Raw genomic sequence first — 27,146 nt, 5'->3', positions numbered from 1 at the left:
TTCAGAATGTTTTTTTCTGTGTGTAAAGCCTGTATGGCATGCAGGACAGGGCTTTTATAAAATTGCACAGAAAGTATGCACTTACTTTAACACATGATTTGCACATAGGCATTTCCAAGGATGTAGCTTGAGTGGTGGCAGAATTGCAAGGGATAAGCATATTTGACAGAACCCCCGGATTCTACATAGTTCGCCTGGAGATCTGCGCTGAAGTCCAGGTGGATTCTATAACAATGCACATAACTTAATTGACTTAACAAGCTAATTAGCATTGATAACAGAACTTAACAAGCAATAATGAGAACTAATGGGCAATAATTAGAATTTACGCACACATTTGCTAAGCGTATTCTATAACATACTGCGCCTAACTTCTAATGTGTGCAGAAAAGAAAGGGCATGATTATGGGCATTTCATGTTCGTTCTGAAATTTACACGCTTAGTTATAGAATATGGCCCTCTGCGCCTAAATGTATGTGCCAGGATGTACGCCATGTTTTCATTGGTGTAAATGGACTTGCATAGTTTTAGGCACTGAGATATCAACTAAGTGTATTCTAAATACCACGCCTAAATCTATGCGTCGCTAATAGAATATGCTTAGGTGGAAATTGTTTCCGCTCGGATATTTTAGGTGTCATATGTAGAATCTCCCCCTCCCCCCCAAAGTGTGTACATGGACAAATGTATATGTTCAGAGCAGGGGCAGATTTGTGTGTTGCCATTTGTACGTTATTGAGATAGGATCTGGGACCATGTTTTTTAAAACTGGATCCTTTTTGGGCTTCTCACCATAAATGTCCTGTTAGATTCAAGCACACAGTGGATACCCATTTCTAAAAGGAATGCCTTAAAAAGGGTAATATGTGGTCTGTGTTTAATTTGTACCTTGTCTGCTGAGGTAACATTTGACAGTTAATAAGAATCAGGAGTGGATATTTTAAAATAACCATTATTGGTTAATGAGAAACACTCCTCGGGTATCTGTGTGCTGCATTCCATCCAAACAGGGAGCTAGAAAAGCCCCAGAACAGTAGCGAATAGAGTTTGTCCCCTGACATATGCAATCAGTTCTCTTCTCAGGTTCATTTCCATAAAACTTTCAGGAGGTAATTTTGTAAGTGGTGTATCCTTTTGGGAACCCTGATGCACTGTGGTGAGGGCCTATTCTATGACAATATCTGGGCACCCAGATTCCATTATATTGTTCTATCATAATACATCATTGGTGCATCTAACATATAGGCTCTTGCAATTATGCCAGCCATCGACCTGGTGTAACTGCGGACACCCAAAGCTGCACATAAATTACTATATTCTATAACTTGCACCCATAAGTGACATCCCCTCCCATTCCCCTTTCATGGTCTGCCCCCTGTGAATGCTACATACCCTTACAGAAAAGTGCTTAGGCATTTTGCTGCAGCTTATGTGTTGTAAGTGTCCATTTATCTGTAAAAGTGACAATATTCTGTGGCATTGGGCTTTGTTGGCATTGCTGCGTGGCTTGATAAAAGAGGTATTAAATAAATAAAATTGAATTCTAGCTTACTTAACCTAGGCACCCTGTTAAAAATTAATTACCTTCTAGGTGCCACTGTTGAGCAGTGACCATGATCCCTGTACTCTGAGTGTTGTGAACACAGTCTCTCAACATTCACAACCCCAATAAATATTGGGAGCAGAAGACCCGACTTGGTGAATAAACCAGGGACTTTCACTTGCCAGTGTGTAGCACTGCCTTTGAAATATCCCTGGGCCCTATGTTTTTTTGTTTCCAGTTGAAACAATGCAAAAGCAGAAGAAACAAGTCTTCGCAAAAAACGTAAACGGAAACAAAACAGCAAAGATGACTAAAAAATAAAAAAGGACGATGCTTCGAGTAAAAATCAGGTAGAAAATCAAATTTGAATGGTCGATAAACAAGGTAAAAATATAAATCTACAATATCAAAGATAAAAAGTACAATTGGATGGTAGATGAGCAAGACTCGACACAGCTGTGTTTCAGTCTATCAGGCCTGCATCAGGAGTCTTTTAACCATCAGATATGTCAATTCTTATATCTTTCACCATCAACTATGACAAATCTTGTTTTCATCTTTCAATAATAGATCTTGTGCTGCAATGTCTCTTGGATCAACCTCAAATAATGCTTTTGTGGATTATTTAATCTCGAGTGTGAACCCGGATCAGATCGGGTTCACACTCGAGATTAGATAATCCACAAGAGCATTATTTGAGGTTGATCCAAGAGAAGCTGCAGCACAATTACAAGATCTATCATTGAAAGATGAAAACAAGATTTGTCATTTCTGATGGTTAAAAGACTCCTGATGCAGGCCTGATAGGCCGAAACACAGCTGTGTCGAGTCTTGCTCATCGACCATCCAATTGTACTTTTTATCTTTGATATTGTAGATTTATATTTTTATCTTGTTTATCGACCATTAAAATTTGATTTTCTACCTGATTTTTACTCGAAGCATAGTCCTTTTTATTTTTTAGTCATCTTCGCTGTTTTGTTTCTAGTTAACATTGCAATTGTAGTACTTGAATTGCAGATCTGATTTTTATTGTTCATGTCAGGAAAATCTAAAAAAATGATACCTCATACTTGATTGACATTTGCCCATTTCATAAACCATCTTTTCCCGTTTCTGCCCTCTTCCCTTCCTGATTGTGCAATGCACAGTTCTCTGTTGAAGGGCTTTATAGCGGAAAGACTCAGGTTCAAAGCTGCTTGTTTAGTTTTTCAAACCCTACAGGGCTTCACCTCTGAACTGCTAAGACCACTTCGCTACGTTTGGTTCAGTCTAACAGACCAAAAGAACAACTGATGCTAGCATCACAGTTCCAAAAGACAATTAGAAATCAGAAGATTTTCAGCTCTCTATTCCCCATTCTTGGAGTCAAAATATAGAACTCTCTATTCCCATCAGATCAGAAAACAGCTACCTCATCTTCAGGAAGAGGCTATAAACCTTTCTCTTCCCAAAGACTGCTTCATAACAATCCATCATGACATTCCTTAATATTTTTTAGTCTTTCATTAATCCAGTGGTCTCTAATGTTTCTCAAGCCTCACACTTGACTCTATTTGCTTTTGTCTCACCTAGCATGTAAACCACACTGAACCCTTCCAAAAGACAATTAGAAATTGGAAGATTTTCATCCCTCTATTCCCCATTCTTGGAGTCAAAATATCGAACTCTTTACCTATTCCCATCAGAACAGAAAACAGCTACCTCAACTTCAGGAAGAGGCTAAAAACCTTTCTCTTCCCAAAGACTGCTTTATAACAATCCAGCATGACTTCTACTTCCTAGTATCATCCATTATCCTTTCCTTAATGTTTTTAGTCCCGTGCATTAATCCAATGGTGTCTAACGTTTCTCAAACCTCACAATAACACTGTTTGCTTTTGTCTCACCTAGAATGTAAACTGCACTGAACCCTGGAAAGGGGATATTAGCTGTATACAAGAATTCATCTGAATTGAATTTGAATTGAATCTGGTATACAGCCAGCTAGACGATGTTGATTTAATTATTCATCTTGACTTTCATGCTATCTTCTGCTTGTGGATTGCTTATGATAGCTGTGATTTGTTGATTCTTTGCAGCTTTCCAGTTTTTCGGGTCAGAGTGCAAGCTCAGGGAGTGAATATGGAGACTCCAAAGAAGGCCAACGTCAAAATAAAGTCAAGTCCATGGCAACACAGCTGTTGGCGAAATTTGAGGAGAGTGCACCAAATACTTCTCTACGGAGGCAGGTTAGAACAGAAGCCAGGTGTTCGCTTTTGGACCCCCCACAGTCCTAGTTCCTGTTACTTAGCAAGTCATATAACTTGGGTCAATCGCCCACCTGCCAACCCAAGAATTAAAGAATAGAATAATAAGGGGATAGAGTGTGTGTCGACTGCCCTGTTTTAGACTCTATTCTCGCTCTGCCGTCTGCCTAATACAAGTCACTCACTGGATGCGAAACTGACTCCAAATGCAAAAAAGTATGTCACATGCTTGCATTTAAATAATATTGCAGACCTTGCATAAATATTTGTCAAAAGCTTTTGTAGCCAGGCTTAAATTCTTCCAGGTAGGAGGAAGAAAAATCTTGTTCTTCCAAAATTATCACTTTTCTGCAGTGTTTATATTTTTAACAGCACACACATAAACACCAAATGAAATCCCTTAATTCTGCACCTAATTCACCGCATTGATGATGCACTGAGTCATCGCTTTCCACAGGGTTTCCTAACTCTATGTATGGTAGATATCAAGATACATATGTATAATTTTTTCAATAGAAATTTTGGAAGCAGTTTATTTTAGTTTTGGAGATTATGTTGTACTCAATTGATGCTCTCTGAAAACTATTGTTAAAGTAGCTAATATAACCGTGTTCTGGTTTAGTTATATGCACCCCACTCCCAACACACCCATTTGTTTTATGGTACTATAATGTTGAACATTCTTTAGGTATATATTTAATGAGCTTACAGAAAGCTCAGTTCGTCCATTAGATTCCATATTTCTTTTCTGTCTTTATTGACCCTTTGTTGGTTGTTTTTTCTTTTTTAAATCACTGATTACTACTACAGAAAGCAGATAGCAGCATCGGATTGGAAGATATGTTCAATAACATTTTAGAAATGTTTCGCTGCTTTCCCTATTTTCAAATGCACATTGGTACACGCTCAGCAGAGGGGTTCAAGGCACTGGAACCAACCTCTGTTCTTACGAATGGCTGTGTGAAGACAGTGTACCATCTAGTTATGTACTCGAGCACCGTGTATGTTAGATTACCTGCATGTTATTTAAAGGTATAACTTATTCCATGGGAAAGGATTCTGTATATGTGTCTTGGGATTCTGATTGCACATTGGAAGTAGAGAAGTGTGTGAGCCACAGGGGGGTGATTGTTGCTAAATATACCTGTTTTACCTGCTCCTGGTTATGTCTGGACTAAATACAGCACTATTAATCTAGGCATGCTTTTTTCAGAGTTCTTTAACCTTTCTTTCTTGTTTTTCTCTGCTTAACCTGATGTATCTTTCATCCCTCTTGGTCCTTTTCCATATATGGTCTGCTGTGTTTTTTGAACAAACGTGCTGATATTAGGCTGTAGTCCCTCAAGATGTAGATAAATCTACTCTGCCTCCTTCTGACACTTCTGCTCACCTTCGCTTTGTTAAACCTAAGGATTCAACATCTAGTCTTCCACCAGAACAGAAAAGGCAGGTAGGAATTTATATGATCGACAGCTTTATTTTGGATCGAATTAAAATTGGGGTCAATATTGAGTAATCCAGCAAAGACCTAAAAATATACAGTTAATTTATCCATATATTTTATGTGTATTTTGAGCCAAGTTGTCTGTGTGACTGCTAAAAGTGCTAGCATAACTTTTATATGGATATTTTATCCATATAAAGTTATGCCTACTATTTCTGTAGTCATACTTAGCTACTCTCCAGATATCTTTTCTGTTTATCTCAGTGAGTCATATAATTTTAGGCTCCACCTCTGGACTACCCCTAATCTTGCCCCAGTTTAAACACATAATTTTTGAATGCATCTCAACTTAAACAATCAAGTTTATGCATTGTCATTGCTGGCAAATTCAAGCAAAACTTTTTTTTTTTGTTTTAATGATCAGTACCTGGTGGCTTAAGTTGTTAAGAACATAAGTATTGCCATACTGGGACAGACTGAAGGTCCATGAAGCCCAGCATCCTGTTTCCAACCGTGACCAATCCAGGTTACAAGTACCTGGCAAGATCCCAAAACAGTACAATTATGTTTTATGCTGTTTTTCCTAGAAATAAATAGTGGATTTTCCCCAAGTTTTGGCTTATGGACTTTTATTTTAGGTAGCTGTCCAAACCTTTTTTAAACCCCGCTAACTGTTTTTACTACATTCTCTGGCAACAAATTCCAGAGTTTAATTACACACTGAGTGAAGAAATTTTTTTTCTGATTCGTTTTAAATGTGCATGTTTATTTAAAATGTTTGCATGCTTTTTGTCTCAACAAATCAAAACAGCTCTCAGAGTTAAAAGTTGTTGTAGTAACAGATGGCGTTAATGGTTTGGGGCCCAATTATTTAACCATAGATGTCAGTGTTTAAGCAAAACTGCCCTGCCCTCGCAGTTAAATTGAAACTAGATATTCAACATGGTACCCGGATACTGTTTGGTGTAGAATATACACTTTTCAGTGTCAACTCAGAAGTGCTATCCAATTAGTGACCATGTTCTGACAGCTAGCCAGGTTACTGTCTTGTCTTTATCCGGTTAGCAATCTGATCTCCAGCTCTGGCCGAGCTTCACTCACTAACTGCCTCAGTGCCCTCCGGACAGTGTCGACTCCAAGGTGGTCAGAGGACACTGTTCAGTGGCACTGTCCAGTTAGCAGTGCTGACTGTCCCTCCTGTCTGCACTTATCCGGTTAACAGCACCTAGTGCCTTTGAATATCAGCCCCCTGGGTGATTAATCCACTGCAGTGCCTTGCAGAAAATCATGAGTTCAAATCCCAGGCCAGCTGAAAAAGTAGAAGCTATTAACTGAAACCATAATTTCCAAAGCTGAAGATGCAAGTGTTTTCTGTAGCTCATGAAGTAAACTAGAAAGTGTACAATACCATGAAACAGTGATGTGGCTCTTTAAATAATTCTGTACAAGATTTCTAAAACTCTATCCTTCATTTCCATTTGTTACACTCCTAATGCTTATCAGCTTGACAGGAGAGAAAAATTGGTACACCCTGTGAAAGGGGTATGAATAATATCCTGTAACTGACCGGTCCATCCCTTTTAGAGAATGTGATCTCCTTAGGTGGTAGTTTTTCTGGGAGAATTACTGTTCTACCTGGTGTCTGCCGTTTATGCGTATTTACTGCATGGTGATAAGAGAGGAACATTTCATTTTCATCTGGAGTATTTTTCACAGTTCCAGGCTGTAGCTAAGACCCAGCCTATAATCAGGGAAACCCAGCAGTCTGTGAAGGTGCCTGACTGTGTGACCAGGCGACCGAGACCTAGAGAGAAAACAGACAGGCAGCATTCAGGAACTGCAAAGTCTTTAGGCACTGCCTGCCATGCTGCATTTGCAGTTGCCGGCATTCTCAAACGCCTCCAGCACCTTGAGGACACGATTCAACAGGTGATCAGCTATATTTCTCTTCTACTTTTCATAACTGTCTTTCTTTTCATTCCTTTCCTTCTTTTATTACTGTGACTGTGCTCTTTAAGGAGCTTAGAAAAGATAGAGGCCAGTAATCAGAGCCCTTTCTGCAGGTAAAGTACTATTTTACTGCAGATGTTGGAGCTTTGATTATTTCCTAACCTGTCAGTGGGCAAGAGTGTGTGTGATGATTGATAATAAACAACAGCTGTGGAAACCTGTCTGTATATAAAAATTAATGTTAATTCCAATCTATAAATACAGTAATACAAAAATACACAGGCCATCTCACAGTGGGAAAAAGTCCTCAGACACCCAGCAGTATTGTCCCAAATATCGTTTGATCAGGCTCAAGAACATAAGAGTAGCCATACTGGGTCAGACCAATGGTCCGTCTAGCCCAGTATCCTGTTTTCCAAACATTGTCCAAGCCAGGTCACAAGTACCTGGTAGAAACCCAAATCATGGCAACTCCATGCTACAAATCCCAGGGCAGGCAGTTGCTTCCCATGTCTGTCTCAATAGCAGACTATGGACTTTTCTTCCAGGAACTTCTCTAAACCTTTTTTAATCTCAGATACACTAACCGCTGTTACCACATCCTCCGGCAAAGAGTTCCAGAGCTTAATATTGAGTGAAAAAATATTTCCTCCTATTTGTTTTAAAAGTATTTCCATGTAACTTCTTCAAGTGTCTCCTAGTCTTTGTACTTTCAGAGTGAGTAAAAAATCAATTTACTTCTACCTCATGCATATCTCCCCTCATCCATCTCTTTTCCAAGCTGAAAAGCCCTAACCTCTTTAGCCTTTCCTCATGCGAGAGGAGTTCCATCCCCTGCATCATTTTGGTTGCTCTTTTTTGAACCTTTTCTAATTCCACTATATCTTTTTTGAGATATGGTGACCAGAACTGAACGCAATACTCAAGGTGCGGATGCACCATGGAGCGATACAAAGGCATTATTCACCATCCCTTTTCTAATAATTCCTAGCATCCTGTTTGCTTTTTCGGCCGCTACCACACACTGAGCAGAAGATTTTAGAGTATTATCTACAACGACACCCAGATCTTTTTCTTGTGCTGACCCCCCCAAAGGTGGACCTTAGCATCAGGTAACTATGATTTGGATTGTTCTTTTCAATGTGCATCACCTTACATTTGTCCACATTAAATTTCAGCTGCCATTTGGGTGCCGTCTTCCAATTTCCTAAGGTCTTCCTGCAATGTTTCACAGTCCGCACATGTTTTAACAACCTTGAATTGTTTTGTATCATCTGCAAATTTGATCACCTCTCTCGTCGTTCCGATGTCCCTAATATTTAAAAATATTTAAATAGCACCGGTCCCAGTACAGATCCCTGTGGCACTCCACTCTTCACCCTCCTCCATTGAGAGAAATGACCATTTAATTCTACTCTTTGTTTTCTGTCCAATAACAAATTCCTAATCCACACCAGAACCTTGCCTCCTATCCCATGACTCTTTCATTTTCTCAGCAGTCTCTCATGAGGAACTTTATCAAAAGCATTCTGAAAATCTAGATACACTACATCAACTGGCTCACCTTTATCCACATGTTTATTCACACCTTCAAAGAAATGAAGCAAATTGGTGATGCAAGACTTCCCTCGGCTGAACCCATGTTGACTCTGTCCCATTAACCCACATTTGTATATGTGTTCTGTAATTTTATTCTTTATAATAGTTTTCCACTATTTTGCCTGGCACTGATGTCAGGCTTACCGGTCTATAATTTCTCAGATCACCCCTAGAACCCTTTTAAAAAATCGGCGTCACATTGACCACCCTCCAATCTTCAGGTACTACAGACAATTTTAATGACAGGCTACATATTGCTAACAGCAGATCAGCAATTTCATGCTTGAGTTCTTTGAGTACCCTTGGATGTTTGCCATCTGGTCCAGGTGATTTACTACTCTTTAATTTGTCAGTTTGGCTCAGTACATCTTCCAGGTTCACCGAGATTTCTATCAGTTCCTCTGCATCATCACCCTTGAAACCTATTTCTGGTACAGGCAGATCTCTCACATCATCTTCCATAAAAACAGAAGCAAAGAATTCAGTTTCTTCGCTATGGCCTCCCTCAGCGCCCCTGTTGCTCCTTCGTGATTTAACGGTCCCACAGATTCCTTCACAGGCTTTCTGCTTCTGATGTACCAGAAATAGTTGTTACTGTGAGATAAGTTTCTCTTCATATTCTGTTTTAGCCTTCTTTACTAATGCCTTGTATCTAGCAATCTTTTGACCGTATTAGCCTCTTTTACTTCACCTTTTAACCATGCTGGCTGACATTTTCTCTTCTTTCCACCTTTGCAACTATGTGGAATGCATCTGGATTGGGCTTCCAAGATGGTATTTTTGAATAACGTCCATGCCTGATATAGTGTCCTAACCTTTGCAGCTGATCCTTTTAGTTTCTTTTTAACCATTTTCCTCATTCTATTATACTTGCCCTTTCAAAATTTAAATTCAGCTACAGTAGATTTCCTTTGTGGGTTGATCCCAGCTAGTAGCTCAAATTTGATCATGTTATGATCACTGTTTCCCAGGGGACCCTGCACTCCACCAAGGACCAGATCCAAAATGGCTTCCCCTGTTATCGGTTTCTGGACCAGTTGCTACAAGGAACAGTCATTTATTATCTAGAAATTTTATCTCCCTGGCACTCCCTGATGTAACACTTATCCGGTCAATATTAGGGTAAATGAAATTGCCCATTATTATAGCGTTGCCCAATTTGCCAGCCTTCCTAATCTCTGTAAACATTTCTTTATCCGTCTGTTCGTTCTGTCCTGGCGGACGGTAGTACAGTCTTACAATAACACTCCTTCCCTTCGTAGATGGAATTTCTATGCATAATGATTCCACACCACTATCTCTGTCATGTGGAATGTTTATTTTATTTGACTCAATTCGCTCTTTAACATATAGCGCATCCCCCCCTCCAATTTGATCCTCTCTATCATTGCGATACAATTTGTACCCTGTTAACACAGTGTCCCATTCATGTCCTCTTTTCATCAAGTCTCTGAGATGCCTATTTTACCTACCTCATCATTTAGTGCTATATATTCTAACTCTCCCACCTTATTTTTTAGGCTTCTAGCATTTGTATACAGGCACTTCAAATTGTGTTTTTTCCTTTGATCTACAAGCTGCTTAGAAGTTGAAGGGGATAATGTGCATCCTTTATCATGCTCTCTCATTAAGCACATCTAGCTTACTTTCAGCATTGTTGAAACCTGTCTGCTGGGATTTCCTAAATGTCCTGTTTCAATAGTATCCTTCAAGTATACTCCACACTAAACCATGCACTCCTGGGCGACTGTCTCTCCCCCCCCCCCCCCCCCCCCCCATTCTAGTTTAAAAGCTGCTCTATCTGCCTTTTTAAAAGTTAGCTCTTGCAGCCTAGTTTCCATCTGGTTAAGCTGGAGCCATCCTTTCGGAACAGTCCCTGCCCCTTTCCTAGAATGTCGCCCAGTTCCTAACAAATCTAAATCCCTCATCCCTGCACCATTGTCTCAACTGTGCATTGAGACTTTGGCGCTCTGCCTGCCTTTTGGGTCCTGCGTAGCGAAATGGGAGCAATCTCTGAAAATGCTACCCTGGGGGATGTGGACTTCACCTTTCTACCTAAGAACCTAAATTTGGCTTCCAGAACCTCCCTCCCACATTTTCCTATGTCAGTCTGCGTGCGGAATGGGGAGCAGCTCTGAAAATGCTACCCTAGGGATCTGGACTTCAGCTTTCTACCTAAGAACCTAAATTTGGCTTCCAGAACCTCCCTCCCACTTGTTTCCTATGTCATTGGTATTCATGCGTACCAAGATAGCCGGCTCCTTCCCAGCACTAAGATCCTGCTATAGTGGGTAGAGTGTAATCACTGGTCAGAAAAACCACCACCAAGCAAAAATCAGTGCAAATTTTGTGCAAAAGATTTAAATAAATAGCACTTATCTGCATCAGGTCCCAACGGGTACCCGTTTCTTGTAGGCCTCGCCAGGGGATCATATGCAAAATGGGTCTCCGTCGGGATCTTTTGGCCAGATAAGTGCTGTTTATTTAATTTATTGACTCAAAAGGTGCACTGATTTTAGATAAAATTTGCCTGGTGGTGGTTTTTCTGACCAGTGATTATATTCTACCCACTATAGCAGCGGTTTCAGCCCGATTAAACGATACTTGGGTCGTTACAATGCTGCTAGGTGTCTGAGGTCTTTTCCCCACCTTGAGCTGTGCTGTGTAATTTTGTATTACTGTATTTATCAATTGGAGTTAACATTAATTTAGATATACAGACAGGTTTCTACAGTTTTCTGTCTGCACAAGGCTGGTTGTGGAACCTTTTTCATCTTTCTGTTTTGTTTGATGATTGGCACTATGCACACTTTTATCTGCTGAATGAAGAGGAGGCCCTGGGGGATGGAGAATGGAGATTGGATATTTGTGCATGGTTTTGGATAATGAAAGGCCATGCATATATTTCCTGATGGAAAAATTATGCATTGAAAAAGCAGGTGCAGTCTCTGTGCATTGATTAATCCCATGAGTTTTGCATCAAATATGGGCAATTTGTTTATTGCCCCCCCCCCCCAAATAGCTGTTGTCTCCTTGGCGTTTTCCTGTTCTGTATCTAACTCCTCCCTCTTTCTCTCTTGCTTTTCCTTCTTCTTTCCTTGGGTATTTCTGCAGAAGAGAGCTCAGTCTTTAGCAAACAGGGAATTCCACGAAAAGAACATTAAGGACAAAGCGGCTCACCTTGCTGCAATGTTTGATGGTACAGATTTTCAACAGGTGAATATCCATGCTGTAGTTTGCTTATTGGGTGGGGTAATTCTATTACTGTGCCTACATATAGGCACTTAGAGGGGGGCTAATCTATAAAGGAAATTAAGTGCCTCACCCCCCACCCATGCTTACTAAACATACCTTTGCTGGCAGAGATGCGGAAGCCCCACCAGCCAAAGAAATGCAGTGCCTGAACTGCTTCCTGCTTCCTTGCTCTGCTTCTGTAATGCGGAATCTGGCAGCGTGCCTCCAGCCACCGACTCCAGGACTCATGCTTACTTCTTGCGCAAACTGAGCCTGCACGAGAAGTCTCGGTGTCGGTGACAGGAGGCATGCTGGGGACCTCTGCATTACATGAAGCAGCACAAGGAGGATGGGAGCGGCTCAGACACTGGACCCCCAAGTACCCCCCCTGTGGCTGCACCACTGAGCATAACATTTGAAATACTTATCTATATTTTAAACATGAACACTTATGACAGTACAATGTTTTACGTGTACATAGTTTTGTATGGTGGGAGTCAACAAACGAAGCCTTCATTACCTTGAATAACTATGGCCCTACAGATTCCAAATGGGACCACAAAGACAATATTTTTTAATTGATAGGCAATGTACAGATTAACCTGATGCACCAGAAAAAATGTTAGAACAGAGACAATATGCCCTGACTAAAATAGAAAGAAAACAAAAGAAATGGGGGGTGACTACCAATAAACTTGGTAAGGCGATTAAGGGATTACGTACCTTTACCCAAGGCGTGTGTCTCACCTTCCTTCCCCAAGACTACTGCTTGGCACAAGCATCTCACTTCTCCCATGTGGGCCTGTCTGTCCTGCCCACATCATGGATCTGACACTAATCTGATGAATGAAATATATCATGACTGAAAGCTAGTCCAAAATGTATTCAGGCGGGGCCAGTTAAAAGGTTTCACCTGAACCTTGTTTTCTTGCATTCTGTTTCTCTGCAATTAAATAGCATAAAAGAAGCGATGACAACCAAGGGGAGGGATGAAGGATGGCTGAGGAGTCTTCCAGGATAACAGACTGAGTGAATGTTCCAAAGTAATAGCAAATGATTTCAAAAACTTCACAGTGGGCTCCATCGGTGCTTCTTCGGAGACTCCTCCTCCTGCTTCCTCTGTCTATTTAAATAGTATAACACAGCAATTGCAGGACTGCATTCAAATTATGGGGAATATTTTTAAGAGATGTATAATGCCACAGGGAGCCAAATGTATTTATGACATTGATGTTTTGATTGCCAAAAGTCGTCTTGGTTTGTTGCAACTTTGTAGAAACTTTATTATTTTATTTATTTATTTCTGCATTTGTATCCCATATTTTCCCACCTATTGGTGGGTTCAATGTGGCTTACAAGAGTCTGGAGTAGATTGGTTACAGTTTATAAATAAGAAGGTTACAATTTATATAAAAGAATAAGATTAACAGTTGTCTTGAGTTGTCTTGACAGGCTTTGTTTGTAGTTGCCTCAGGTAAGCATGTTAAGTTTTTGGGTTGAATATGCTTGATCTTGTAGTTAATTCATCTAAACATGCTACTGTCTATCTCCTTGGGCTAACATCTGCTGTACCTTCTGCTCTACACAGAATAGGTTACCTCCCCCAGGGCTATCTCATTTTCAACTTAAAACTCCTCCTTATCCTCTTCCTTCTCCATCTAACGATTCAGCTGCTTCTTCATCCGCCTCGCCCATCGATTCTGCTCCCACTGATGGCCAGTTTGGACAGGTATCGTGTTAGGAATGAGCTCTCATGTTCGTCAAACTCATGCATGCTGTTTAAAGATCTCTAGACAAGGCAAATACGAAAGACTTGGGTTGTATAAGTGAAGTTGTATAGGGGTGTCTGAGCTTGGAATCAGGTTTATGAGCTGTTTAATGAATGTTGGGTCTGTTAATTTACATTGGAACAAAAATACTTGAGTTGACGTGATCCTCCCTGCTGCATGTATGCACTTTCTCTTCAAGCAGCAGTGTTGGCTACTCACTACAAAAGTCTTGTTTGACTAATATTCGCATTTCTTTACTGTGGAAGGAGGGGGCATAAGCACACTTAGGGGTCCTTTTACTAAACTGCAGTAAAAGCACATGTTTTTGATGCATGCGGAGGCCCCCTTTTACTGCAGCAGTTAAAAGTCTGCCTTTTGTTTCTGGAAAAGAAATGGCTGTGCCGCGTGGCCATTTTGGGGGGGCCACTCATTGTGGTGGCGGTAAGGGCTCCTGCGCTAACCTTCCAGGTAAGCACCAGTGCTACAAAAATAGAAAATAGTTTTTGTAGCACAGGAAATGGTGCACTGGGGGTGGGAACTACTGCTAGGATCCTGCGGTAGCCCAGCGGTAGTTCCGGATTGGTGAGTGGCAGCCTTTTAGTAAAAAGGCCTCTTAAAAAGGTGTTGGAGACATTTTAACGCTTCTATGTACCTGCATATATAATCCGGTTCTTACTTATTCCTGAGTTCTCTCTTCGCAGTTGGCAACAGGCGGTAAATAGAAGTGTTAAAAATGTTTCCAACATTTTATGTCCCCCCTTCCACATTAAAGAAATGTGGATGTAGCATCAGTCACATCTAGTTAAACTCTTCAGGGGGCTCTCAGTTTCAAGGCAGCAGATGATACCGGCCTGGTTGTCAGCAATATGGTCAGAAGTCCTCAGGAATGCCAGTCTTCCTTTCGTGCGAACAGGAAGTCCTCTTCTCATTTAGCTAGAGTGCCCAATGCCTCCTGAGCTTTGCAAGGATGTGAGGCTGTCTCTGTGGCTAAGAGAGTGCGAGGGACGTGCACAAAAAAAAAAAAAAGAGGACGGGTTCTTTTTTTATTTATTTCTTTTTCCCAGTTGTCAGATACTTTTCTGGTTCATTTCACACATTCATTTTAATATAGATTTTTAACCCATGCTAGAGCATTATAATGCGCACTAATTGACTTAACATGCATTTATTCATTGCTTGGCACATGTTTAATAAATTTAAATAAATTTTGTGAGGTGCACTAGTGAACTGACTGCACATCGCTAGAGAGCACCAATAGAGAGCCTTAAATCGGCACCTGAACCTGAGGAACCAAAAAAAGACATTATTTGTTAAATACCCAGTGTACCTGGATGTAACTCACCTTGAGGTACTACTGAAAAAGGTGTGAGCAAAATCTAACTGACTAAATAAATACTACACGTCCCTATACACGCCATCATAGAAACACCCCACCATTTGTCACCTGAAAACATGCTGAGTTATTACTAATTACAAGAGAGCAAAATTCAGAAGGAAGGTGAAGGCAGGGATTGGAAATGTCAAGAGGCTTGACAGGGTAGGAGGAAGTTGAGCATGTGCCACTGTTTAGGGTTTCCTGTCAAATATTGCTTCATGACTGAGCACCTCAGGTTTCACCCCTTGGCTGGTATTCCAGCATGTCTGTACAAGTTAAATCTGCATTCTGTAAATTAACATTTTAAAGAAATTTATTTTAAAATTTGATCAGGCTCTCTTTGGGTGTATGTTGTAGTGACAGTGGCAGTTCATGGGTGTTGTGTGGATATTATGATTTTATTGTTCTAACTTGCCTTGCGCTTACTTTGAAAGGTGTGTGATAATAACAAAAGAGGGCACGTGTCTTGCAATGTGCTGCTGCATGCTACAACAAGGTGCATCTTTTTGTGAATTCCTGCTGTAGTGGAAACCAAATAAGAAATGCATAGGTTTAGACTGGCTCAAAGTAAACTGGAACATAGTTGTATTTCCTTTTCTTTATCCCCTTTTTTCCACCGTCTGTACACCTGAAGGAGTGCCCCAACTGGCCAGGAGGACTTTGATTGCTGCTGACATCATTAGTCATGAGAAGTCAGTCTCCTATATTGCAGCACACAGTAATTCAGGCTAGGCCAAGAAGCCAGCCAGAAACACAAGTCTTCTGTCTCTTCAAAGCCTCCTGTTTAACTAACTTCATTTTATTTAGAATGTTTGTTTGAATTGCATTTTTTAAAAATATATATCCAATCTAGTGTTTTACCCCTGTGTTTACTAAGGTGCGTTATGGGTGCATTAGCATTTCTAATGCATGTAAATGGTTTATGCGCGTTAAACACGTTAAATTTAAGGGCGCGTTAGAAATGCTAATGCTCTTTAGTAAACATACCCTTTAGTGAATCTGACAATGGGCAGGGAATTTGTAGTGATGTAAAGCCATTTGTGGGTTCATGTCTGCCTCTCAGTAGGGCATTTACTCCCAGTAGGTTTTTTTTTGCTGTGGTAAGCACGCGTTAGTGCTTACTGTGGCTTAGTAAAAGGACCCCTAAATGATGCGGTAAACCATTTAAAAGAGAAGGAATGGGGGAAATGGCGGAGTAAATAGAACTTCAGTATTCGATCAATGGCTCTAAAAAGAAGGAAGAGTATCTGGAGATATGGAAGACATATTCTTAGTCGGGTTGTGGAGGAGATAAGCAACATTAAGGCCAAGAGTTAAAGCTGTGGAGATGAGGGAGGGGAGGTGGGTTGGGATGGGAGGGAGCGGGAGGGGGAACATAAAACGAAAAATGTCGAACAGGGGAAGGTCAGTTCTGTGAATAAAGGGGAAAGATACTTATGAGTCTTGGTTGAACTATTGTTGATAGGAATGGTTATTGCACAGGTCATATGTATGAACACAATATTAATAGATGCACCAGGTTTTTGTACATTCTTAGTGAAAGTGAGCTTATGATGTGTACCACCAATCTTCTGTTCTGACATCAATAAAGATATTATTTAAAAAAACTAGAATGGTGAATAGTATCAAGATGAACTTGTATAAAAGTAGGAATAATTAGCAGCTTTTGTTGTGTAGATCGAAACACTCTGGGTGATGAGTACAAGATAAGAGATTGAGCAAGAGAGGATGGAACCCCAGAATAATACATTTTGTTTACTAAAATCAAAATTTTAAATATTATTCTATGAGAGACCAGTAACCAATGTCCCTCTCTTAATAAAGAGGTTGATCCCTTTTATTTGTAGCCTTGATAAGTTTAACCACTGTATTCTGAATAATTTGAAGACATCTGATTTCTAGCAAACGAACATATTTTAAGCAGAGAGAACTTCAGTAATCAATGTTACTCGAGACAGTAGAATGTATGATCGTTCTTAGAACTTTCTCAGAAAATAAACACTGGACTGACCTTATGTGAAGTTTACAAAAGCATTTCGTAGAAACGTACGAGACGTGGTTTGAATGATAAGTCATCTTCCTAATATTTTTAGAGAAGAAACGCAAGCTATGAGAAACCCCACCATAATACAGAAAATATATATTTTTAAAATATCACACCCTTAGTGTGCTACCTAGTTTGATATGAGATATGCACAGGCTTTCCAGTAGATTGAGACTGGCAGAGCAAGGACAGGATTGGCACATTTGTGTGTATCTTTATAAAATGCACACAAGCACTGATTCTTAACGGCATATATGTGTACATAGTTTTTCCTGTCCAACACAGAAACATCCACTCGCAATAAAAATAAATAAATAGGGCAAAAAGCAGCTGTTCAGCCTTTAGATATTACATCAAATCAAGAAGGGTAAGCCTGCTTAAACAGTTGTCTTTTTCATTCTTTGAAAAGCAACCAAGCCTTGTTAGCAAGGTGTTCCAAAATACTGGTCTGACAACACAAAATGTTTAGTCACACCACATGCTTCCGCTCTGAACCATCTTGATTGATGGTTCACATAAAGGCAGATACAAGTGCAGTGAGCAAGATTGCATGTGGTCAATAATTAAACTCTTCAAGACAAAAGAAGCAAGACCTTTAATTACTTTAACATCACCATCTGAGCTTAAGAATTGCATCCATAGGAAGCCAATGGAAAGAGATCAAGCTGGGGGTTGCGTGTTCACTGCATTAACAGTCAAAAGATGTAGAACAGAATTCTGTGATAATAATTCTGTGCTAAAAAGTAAGAATGTCCAGTTACTAGTCCTTAGAGTTACCTGATAATGCATGAGCTTTTATAAATTGCAGTCTTGAGTACAGCATCTTTGCCTGCCTAGTTTATTGCACCCGGATATTTAGATCTGTTTTCATGACTGTCTCTCCTGTGAGCATCTCTTTTTCTCAGCTAATGAAGTCTCTTCTCCCTCTCTTCTTCACCTGTCTCGTCTGCTGGTCAGATGACTGTGGGGAAGGTAGCTAGTGGTATTGGTGCTGTCGCTGAAGTGCTTATTAATCTTTACATGAATGACCACAAGCCTAAATCGTGCTCTGACTCCCCGGTGCGGGTAAGAAATAATGGTGTAGTGTCAATTCACATAAAGGTTACATTTGCAGCAGTATTAAATAAGCCTGGTTTTACCAGTCTGAATTAAACCTGAATCCGATCTAATCTGGAGTGGAGGAAGGTGTAATTCTCAATATGCAGGCTGTGAATTTTTATTTTTTTAATAAATTCTAACAATTCACAGTTTAATTTAGAGAAATGTGGACTTTTTGCCAAGATAGCTTGAATCTCCACATTCTACCAATAATCTGAATAGTCTTGTACAGCTGAAGTACAAATCCTTGGCATGCTCTTTGTGAGCAAATATTTACGGATTATAATTATTCATAAACTGAGCCAGCTCAGATAAATCTGAGGAAGGCAAATCATTTCATTGTGATTGGGTTGAAGGTATAAGCTACCTGCCTGTTTGTCAAGTATTTGCAGAACCTGATCTGGCCCCAAAGCATGTCAGAAAAGTTTAATTGAGCCCTATTTTTAATATGTAAATGTTCTTGAATTTGAACCTTGACATACAAAAAGTCATGATTCTTATATATGTTCCATTGTATTTCCCTCCTCCCGCACTCTGGCATCTCTCCACTCTCTTCCTCCCTGAGCCAGTCTCTCTCTCTCCCCAGTCCAGTAGCACCTCTCCATCTCCTTCCCCTGCTCTCAGTCCTGCAGCATCTATTCCCACTCCCTCCCCTGCCCTCAGTTCAGCAGCACTTTTCCTTCTTACACCCCCTCCCCCAGTTCATCAGCACCTCTGCCCTCACCTCCAGATCCAGGACCTTTTCCTCTTTCCCCCTCCCTGCAGTCTATTCTAGTTTACCTCAATTGCTGTTGGTAGCAACAGAGGAGCATTTCAAACAGGCAGCCTCTGGGCCTTCGCAAGGCTGCACCCCAACTCTGCAAAAACAGGAAGTAAAGACAAAAGTCAACTATGACAAATTATACAAACGGACAGTAGGGATAGACAAAACACATAGAAAAGATAGTGCTTGTCTTGGTTACATTTAATATTTTTTAAAGCTGCTGTTTCTGATGTTTCTCCTACCTCTCCTCCCAACCCTCATATTTAGAATCATAAGGTACTGACTTGGAAACCAAGATTTCATTGTACTTAGCAATTGTATGTAGTTCTGACCAACATACTTAACCTGCATTAATACATTTTTCATGTTGCCGATTATAACAGTACTGTAATCTGAGGAAGTTCCTGGATTTATAGAGCTAATTACTTAAATCGTAACTCATCTTCAACTCAGTTTTTGAAAAGTGAGACATTTAAATCCCAAAATCCAAATGCAAGCTACCATTCTTTTTATTTTTGCTTCTAGGGATCGCTTCGCAAAGAATTTCCAGCAAATCTCGGCGGAAGTGACATTTGTTACTTCTGCAAGAAACGGGTGTATGTTATGGAACGGCAAAGTGCTGAGGGCCATTTCTTCCATAGGGAGTGCTTCAGATGTCACTTCTGTTCTACTACTATTCGACTTGGGCTCTATGCATATGATGTAGATGAAGGTAATGAACAGCCATTTGCAAGGCCGTTGAAGAGGGTGAATAAAAGGGGTACACATGGGGGAAAAGTCTTCCATTTTCTGTTTTTCTGTTGTTATTGTTTGTAATGGTTTAGCATACATAAATAATATTCATTCATATTTACTTTTAATTTAATATTAAGTTGCTTTTCTGCTACGTTAAACCATTACTGTTGTATAGAGTGGATTACAATTGGTCAATAAACAATATTCCACATCTCCAAACCATCACCTCCACTTAATAAACCAAATTAAGGTTTTGCATTCAACACGCCTTCAATTTTGACTGTTAAGTACAAAACCTTCGCAGTAATTATAGGGTGTGTCCTGGCACTTGGGAGTGGCAACTGTGCTGCTAGCTCATGGTGATGGCTGCTACCACGTGTTAACATGGAAAGCAGTTAACTGTTCCGCATTATCTGCTGCATTAACAACACTTGCGTTAAATGCAAGACGCGCATCCTGCCCCTTAATGTGAAATTCTGTGTTTGATGTGTGAACTAGTGCACCATTTGGAGACCCTCATTAAGGGGTTCTTTTACTAAACTGCGGTAAAAGGGGGCCTGCATTAGCCTCAGCGCTTGTTTTTGACACGCGCTGAGGCCCCCTTTTAACCGCAGAGGGTAAAAGACTTTATTTCGGGGAAAAGAAATGGCCGTGTGGAAAGTGAACCATTTGCTACGTGGCCATATTGGGGGGAGGAGCACTTACTGCCACCCATTGAGGTGGCTCCCATGCTAACCTGGCAGTAACCTGACAGCGTGCAGTGTTGCCTGATTACCGCTGGGTAAAGCACTGGTGCTACAAAACTAGAAAATATTTTTGTAGTGCCGGAAGTGGCACATGCTGGGGATGAGAACTACCGCTGGGCTCCTCTGGTAGTTCCGGATTGGCGCAAGGTGCCAACCCTTTAGTAAAAGGGCCCCCTGTAAGGGGTGCCTATTTTTAGGCACCAAGAAGGCACCTAAATATGTATAGGAAAGTAGGTGCCTACCTCTTTTATAGTGTACTAGTGCAGCAAGGAAGATATGTGTGTGTATTTTTAAGCCCGACCGCTTACAATAGCTATAGAGCTGGTGTAAATGTTCCTGCCTAGATTGCTGAAAAACATGTGCAATTATAGTATTCCATAATTTATGTGTAAAACTATGTTCCTGCCCAGATTCCACCCGTGTGTGTTGCCCACCTTCAAATATTCATCATTTTATTTAGATGTCAATTTATAGAATAGTGCATAGTTGGAATATTGTGCGTTTGGTGGATTTTGTGTGTACGTAGTATAATGCCATTGTTCTATCCAATTAAGCACAGTTTTGGCAGCCTCTTTATAGAACTACCCCTAAGGGGCTAAGTGTATAACTGGAACATCATCATAGAACATCAGCATTGCCAGTACTTAGACAGACTAAAGGTCCATCAAGCCCAGTATCCTGTTTTCAGCAGTGGCCAATCCAATCACAAGTACCATGGCAAGATCACAAAAGAGTAAAAACAGATTTAATGCTGCTTATCCTAGAAATAAGCAGTGTTTTTTTTTCCCAAGTTGATCTTAATAATGGCTTATGACTTTTCTTTTAGAGAGTGATCCAACTTCTTTTAAACCTGCTAAGCTAACATGCTTTTACTACATTCTCCTGGCAATGAATTCCAGAGTTTAATTATACATTGAGGGTTTGCCTGACTGACCACATACTCTGTAAAGGAAAGTCAGCATCTACTTTCCTGAATAGAATATTAGCATAACTGGGCATATACATGTGTATTCACTTAGATGGCAGCACTTATGGCAGCCATAGAGCTGATGTAGGTGTTGCCACCTATATTCTAGAGATACTTTTATAACTGTGCCTTGCTTATACTCTGACCAGATGCTGCCCTATTTGCAGCCTCACCTACAAGCTAGAATTTATTGGAGATATCAGCGTAGTTATGGAATACTGCTTAGGCGGCATATTAGCATCTATCTACTTTTGTGCACATGGCTAAAGATTTACACACACATGTGGGATTAGATTCAGTAAAAGGGACCCGAAAAAGTCCTCACAAGTGCTATTCTATAAACCGCGCTCTGAGTTGTACACCATTTAGAGAATAGTGCTCAGAGACGACTTTGGGAGGGAGGGTTTACACCAGCTGAAACCTGGTGTAATCCTGTCACATAACATAGGCGTGGATCCCTGGTATTCAGTAATGCTACATGCATCTTTACTAACATCCTGACCTGCCCATGGCCACACCTACATTTGAGTGTTGCGCGCGTAGAAACTTTATAGAATAGCACTTAGAAATTGGCGTTTGCAAATGCTATTGGTGCTAACTAACGCTAATAATTGCTAGCACCCCAATTGTTGGTGCTGATTGGCTCATTAGCCAACTTAGTTTGCATACGCATCTAGGATAGCGGCACACCATTTATAGAATTTGTGGGGGGGGGGAATGGTACTTAAGTGTAGGCACCCACATGATGGAATTACCCATAAGTGCTTAACTTGTAAAAAACCATGGTAAACATCTAGACCCATTAATGTGCACTGCAGCACCCCACCTTGGGGGGTGGGGATTCATTCCACCATCAGTCCTGGCTTTTGGCATTCTTATTGGGTAGAATTCACAGAATGCTGTAGAAAAAATTTGAGTATTATGGATCCTAGGTCATTCTCATGAGGGCCCGTGCTAACTCCGGCTACTGCATGGCTCTTGCGGTAATTTCATTTTTGGTGCGCATCCAATACGTGCAGCCCAAAAATAATTTTCTTTTCGGATGCGCATATCAGGCACACTCTAAGTGGCATTTGATGCGCGTAGGTCATTATCGCCTGGTTACCGCGTGAGACTTTACCGCTAGGTCAATGGCTGGCGGTAAGGTCGCAGACCTCAAAATGGACATTCAGCAATTTTGATTTGCCGCATGTCCATTTTCGGCAAAAATCTTAAAAAAAGGCCTTTTTTTTTTACAGGCACACTGAAAATGGATCAGCGCTTGCCCAAAACCCACACTAACAGTCCCGCAAGAAACCTTTCAGCGCAGCTTAGTAAAAGGACCCCTTAGTTTGATAGGTTCCCCAGGTTGATAATTTCTATTTGGGTTGAAACACAGTAATAGATGTCAGCACTTGACATCTGCCAGTCTGCCCTGTCCACCCCCACCTGCCCTGCTTTAGCTATGATATTTCCTGGCTCTCAGGTGTGTAAGCTAAACTGCCCACAAGAAAGAACCACTTTTCCATTTTGCTCTTAGCTGGGAAGTGCAGCTAAGTCCACCTGCTGCTCATGCTGGGAAATTTGACCTCCCCTGATTATATCTGAGAATATACCCAAGTACTGCTGCCATTGTATGGTGGTTGACACCTTCTTCCTCTCCCTCTTGAAACCTTCTGCTGTTACCTCTTTTTATCCTTTCGCTATAATTCCTCTGAGTGGCTATAATGTCCATTTCAGTCAATTCCCAAGCTAGCAAAGGCATCTAAATTAAATTTGACTTTGGAGGTTCTTTTTTTTTTTTTTTTTTTAATTATTATTTATTTATTTCCACAGTTTAAAATATTCAGAATGGGTGGGTAGTGAGACCAGTTGTGTGTCATATATTTTCTATAGAACTTGTAAGTTGCCACGTACTGCCTGTAATCCAACACTTCAAAGTTAGAAGTAGAGTTATAACTGCAGAGATTTTCAATGGTATTTGTTACTGCTTTTCACATAGGTAAATTTTACTGCAAACCTCATTTCATGCATTGCAAAATACGTAATAAGCAGAGGAAGCGGCGAGCAGATTTAAAAGCACAAGTACAGGTATGTTTTCACATAGAAGGCCTTGTGTGTGGTAGATAGCTAGGCCACATCCCATACAGTAAGTAGCGTGTGTACAAACCATTAGCTATAGTGCCTACATTGGGACAAACTTTCCCTTAAAATAGGGCTTAATATGTTTCGGTGACTCGTGTGAGAGTGACCACAATCTCACAATATTGTGTTGGCTGTAACAGTTTTGTAGAATTTATTTTACCTCTGTAAAATATGATAGAAGAAGGGCAATGAGGTCTTAAAGAGTGAATTTTACAAATGTTTGTCTGGGGATTGTATAACTATACATTTTAATTTAATTTATTGGGATTATTAACCACCTTTTTGAAAAGATTCACCCAATATGGTTGTACAGCAGGTACAGTTTAACTAAAACTTACAAATTTTGTTAACAGCGTAGCAGTAGTAAAATGACCAAATACAATCAGTGAGGTAAACTTGGAAATGGCAGATTGAAACCTAGTGATAGGACTAACATGAAACAGTATCAGAAATATACAGTAGTTCCCTGCTTTGAGGCTATGGGAGAGGTGAGATGGAGGCCCCTTTCATTCCCATCTTACTCTGACCCTGTAAGTTTTCACAGAAAACTAATACATGTGTTCAGATTTACCTTTAATAAGCCCCAGATATTTCCATGGGCTCTATGCGTTTCTGTGACCTGATCTGAAAGTTTTATTACAGAAGAGAATATTCTTTAAGTATGTGAAATATTATCCCCGTTAACCATTATTATGTCAAAATTTATGATAACATAATAAAAGCTGTATTATTCTTTCCTTACACCGTTTAATTAGTATTAGACGTCTTATTCACTCTTTGAGGGTGTTTGTTAATTTATACATGCTTGTTCAACTGTCAACAATTTTATTCTGTTTTTAGGATTCTTCCTGCTCTTCTTATATATGAATTTAGTTTTATTTTTTAGGAGTGGAGGGGTGGCCTAATGCAGTTCCCACTGTAGACCCTTGTGACTCTGGGCAAGTCACTTAGGGGTCCTTTTATTAAGCTGTGGTAAAAGGGGGCCTATGCTAGCATCAGCTCATGTTTTTTGATGCTTGTTGAGGCCCCCTTTTACCACAGCAGGTAAAAGGCTGTCTTTTTTCCCCAAAAGAAATGGTTGTATAGTAAGTGAACCACTTGCCACACGGCCACTTTGTGGGGAGCACTTAACGCCGCCCATTGAGGTGGCGGTAAGGGCTGCCATGCTAACCTTGCGTTAACCAGGCAGCATATGGTGCTGTCTGATTACCGCCAGGTAAGCACTGGCACTACAAAAATAGAAAATATTTTTGTAGTGTCAGAATTGGTGCACGCTGAGGGTGGGAACTACCACTGGCTCCGGCGATAGCCCGGTGGTAGTTCTGGATTGGCGAGCAGCAAGCCTTTTGCCGCACACCAACCCTTTAGTAAAAGGGCCCCTTAACCCTTCATTGCTCCAGGTACAAATAATTATCCACGGTGAAGCCCCGGGATATATGACAGACCTCATAGACCTACCAACAAGAAACGCAACCAGATCAACATGAACTTACCTAAATCTCCACTACCCAATCTGCAAAGGTCTCAAATACAAATCTACTTATGGATCCAATTTCTCCCACATAAGCACACAACTGTAAAATGCACTACCAAAAGCCGTGAGAACAATGTACGACCACCTAAACTTCCGGAAATCACTAAAAACCTATCTGTTCAAAAAGGCATACCCCACCGATCCAACTTAAGTGCCTATACTCCACAACCCAACGACACCAAAGCTTGTAACAGACTCTATATAACTCTTCCTCTTGTAATTCCCCAATGTGTCTTTAACACATGAACCTTATCCGACCACATTAACTCCTTGTATCTGTTTCTATGCCAGAGATGGCGAACGCCTCTACGGTACAATGTAAACCACATTGAGCCTGGAAAATGTGGGATACAAATGTATCAAATAAAAATAAATAAATGTATATAATATGCAACCAAAGAAAGCAGTCTATCAAATCCCTTTCCCTTTTTATTTGGATTTAGCTCACATCTTTTCTGTGTATTTCAAGGTGAGTTACATTCAGGTACACTGGGTATTTCCTTATACCCAGAGGGCTCACAACATAAGAGCTAGATTTATTAAACTGCATTAACATGTTAACATACATTAATGCACTTTAATTCTAGTCAAGTGCACAAATAGTAAATAGGCCCCATTGAGAACAGTGTGGCATGTGTTATTAAATGTGTGTTAAATCACATTAATGAGCATTAATACACATTAACACTTCTAATAAATAGAATCCTAAGGGCCCTCTTTACAAAGGCACGCTAGCGTTTGTTAGCAAGCTGTGTAGGCGCCCACAATATTCCTATGGTCACCTACATAGTGCGCGCTGATTGTTAGCTAGCAAGTCTTTGTAAACAGAGCCCTAAGTTATATCTGCGGCAATGAAAGGTTAATTGACATTTTCCCAAGGTCAGTGGAATTTGAACTCGTCTTCCCTGATTCTCAGCCAGGACAGCGCATTTTACAAAAATATACTTTTTTAATAAAGAGCCACATCACTTGGGGGTCTGTACATGTAAATTCCGGCACTTGTTCAGGCAGTAGCATATATCAGTGCCAGTATTTACATATGTAATTAGCAGATTTTAAAGCACTGCGTATCCCAGGCAAGTCAATTAAGGATCCCAGCTCCAAAACTGGGGGTTTCTTTTCTTATCATACTGCTCATAGCGTGAGACTTTGGTCCCATGGCAGCCCAAGAAGAAGTGCTCAAGCATTTTATTGACTGCCTGGCCACACCTACCTTCCCAGAACCACCATCTGCCTCAGATTCTTTTTTCAAACATGAAACCTCTATTGGCCCAACTGCAGGTGGTTCCAACCAATGGGCAGCCCCAGGCTTTTTGCCAGGCTTGGTAAATGGTAGCCATGTCCCTGCATAAATTCATTTATTTTCCATGTACTAGTTTTGCTTATTTGTGCTGATTTGCTAAGGCCATTTTTTTTTCTTGTTGCCGTACTTCACTTTGTCATTGTGCAGCAGGAACATAAAAATGAAGTCTGAACATTTTTTTTAACAACATTACATACAATCTTGTCTAAACAAAAAAATGATGTGCACTGCAAAATATTGAATTGCCAATGACATGGTGAAGGTGTATTGTTCATACATGACTGGTCATCTTGAAACAAAAGTTTCAGTTTCATTAAGAACGTGCTACCCTGCCTATCATCAGTGTCAACTAAGCAGCTTACAGCCTAATAAAAAAGAGAGAGAAGAAAGAAAGGACAACACACCAAAGCGGGGGAAAAGGGGGAGAACTACATTAGTCATGATAGGAAAGTGTGTGTGTGTGTGGCAGGGAGGGGGGAGACAGAACAGGAGGGGGAGCAATCTCAGAGCCTGATAGTGCCAGAGCCTAAGAATGGGAGTGATGGAGAGCAGCGAAAAGACCTCTAAAAAGAGGTAGGTTTGAAGTTCAGTCTTAAACCGTTCCAGAGGTGAAAGAAGTAGACTTCTTGAAAGCTAGTCAAAAATGCGTTAGGATAGTCCATTTCAAA

At 40.5% G+C, this 27,146-nt stretch overlaps 1 protein-coding gene across 1 annotated transcript in view; it reads left to right on the top strand.

The window, feature by feature from the left end:
• MICAL2 (microtubule associated monooxygenase, calponin and LIM domain containing 2) overlaps window positions 1-27,146 on the top strand; it is a 357,507-nt gene that overhangs the window by 160,471 nt on the left and 169,890 nt on the right. The window contains 8 exon segments of the mRNA XM_030200975.1: window positions 3,626-3,775; window positions 5,124-5,243; window positions 6,954-7,166; window positions 11,901-12,002; window positions 13,609-13,749; window positions 18,166-18,273; window positions 19,595-19,781; window positions 23,499-23,587. Of these exon segments, the coding sequence (XP_030056835.1) occupies window positions 3,626-3,775; window positions 5,124-5,243; window positions 6,954-7,166; window positions 11,901-12,002; window positions 13,609-13,749; window positions 18,166-18,273; window positions 19,595-19,781; window positions 23,499-23,587 (1,110 nt within the window).

Source organism: Microcaecilia unicolor, chromosome 4 (assembly GCF_901765095.1).
Source record: "Microcaecilia unicolor chromosome 4, aMicUni1.1, whole genome shotgun sequence".
In the NCBI taxonomy this organism is placed as follows: domain Eukaryota; kingdom Metazoa; phylum Chordata; class Amphibia; order Gymnophiona; family Siphonopidae; genus Microcaecilia; species Microcaecilia unicolor.
The sequence above is the reverse complement of the archived record's forward strand: the minus strand, read 5'-3'. Positions and strand labels throughout refer to the sequence as shown.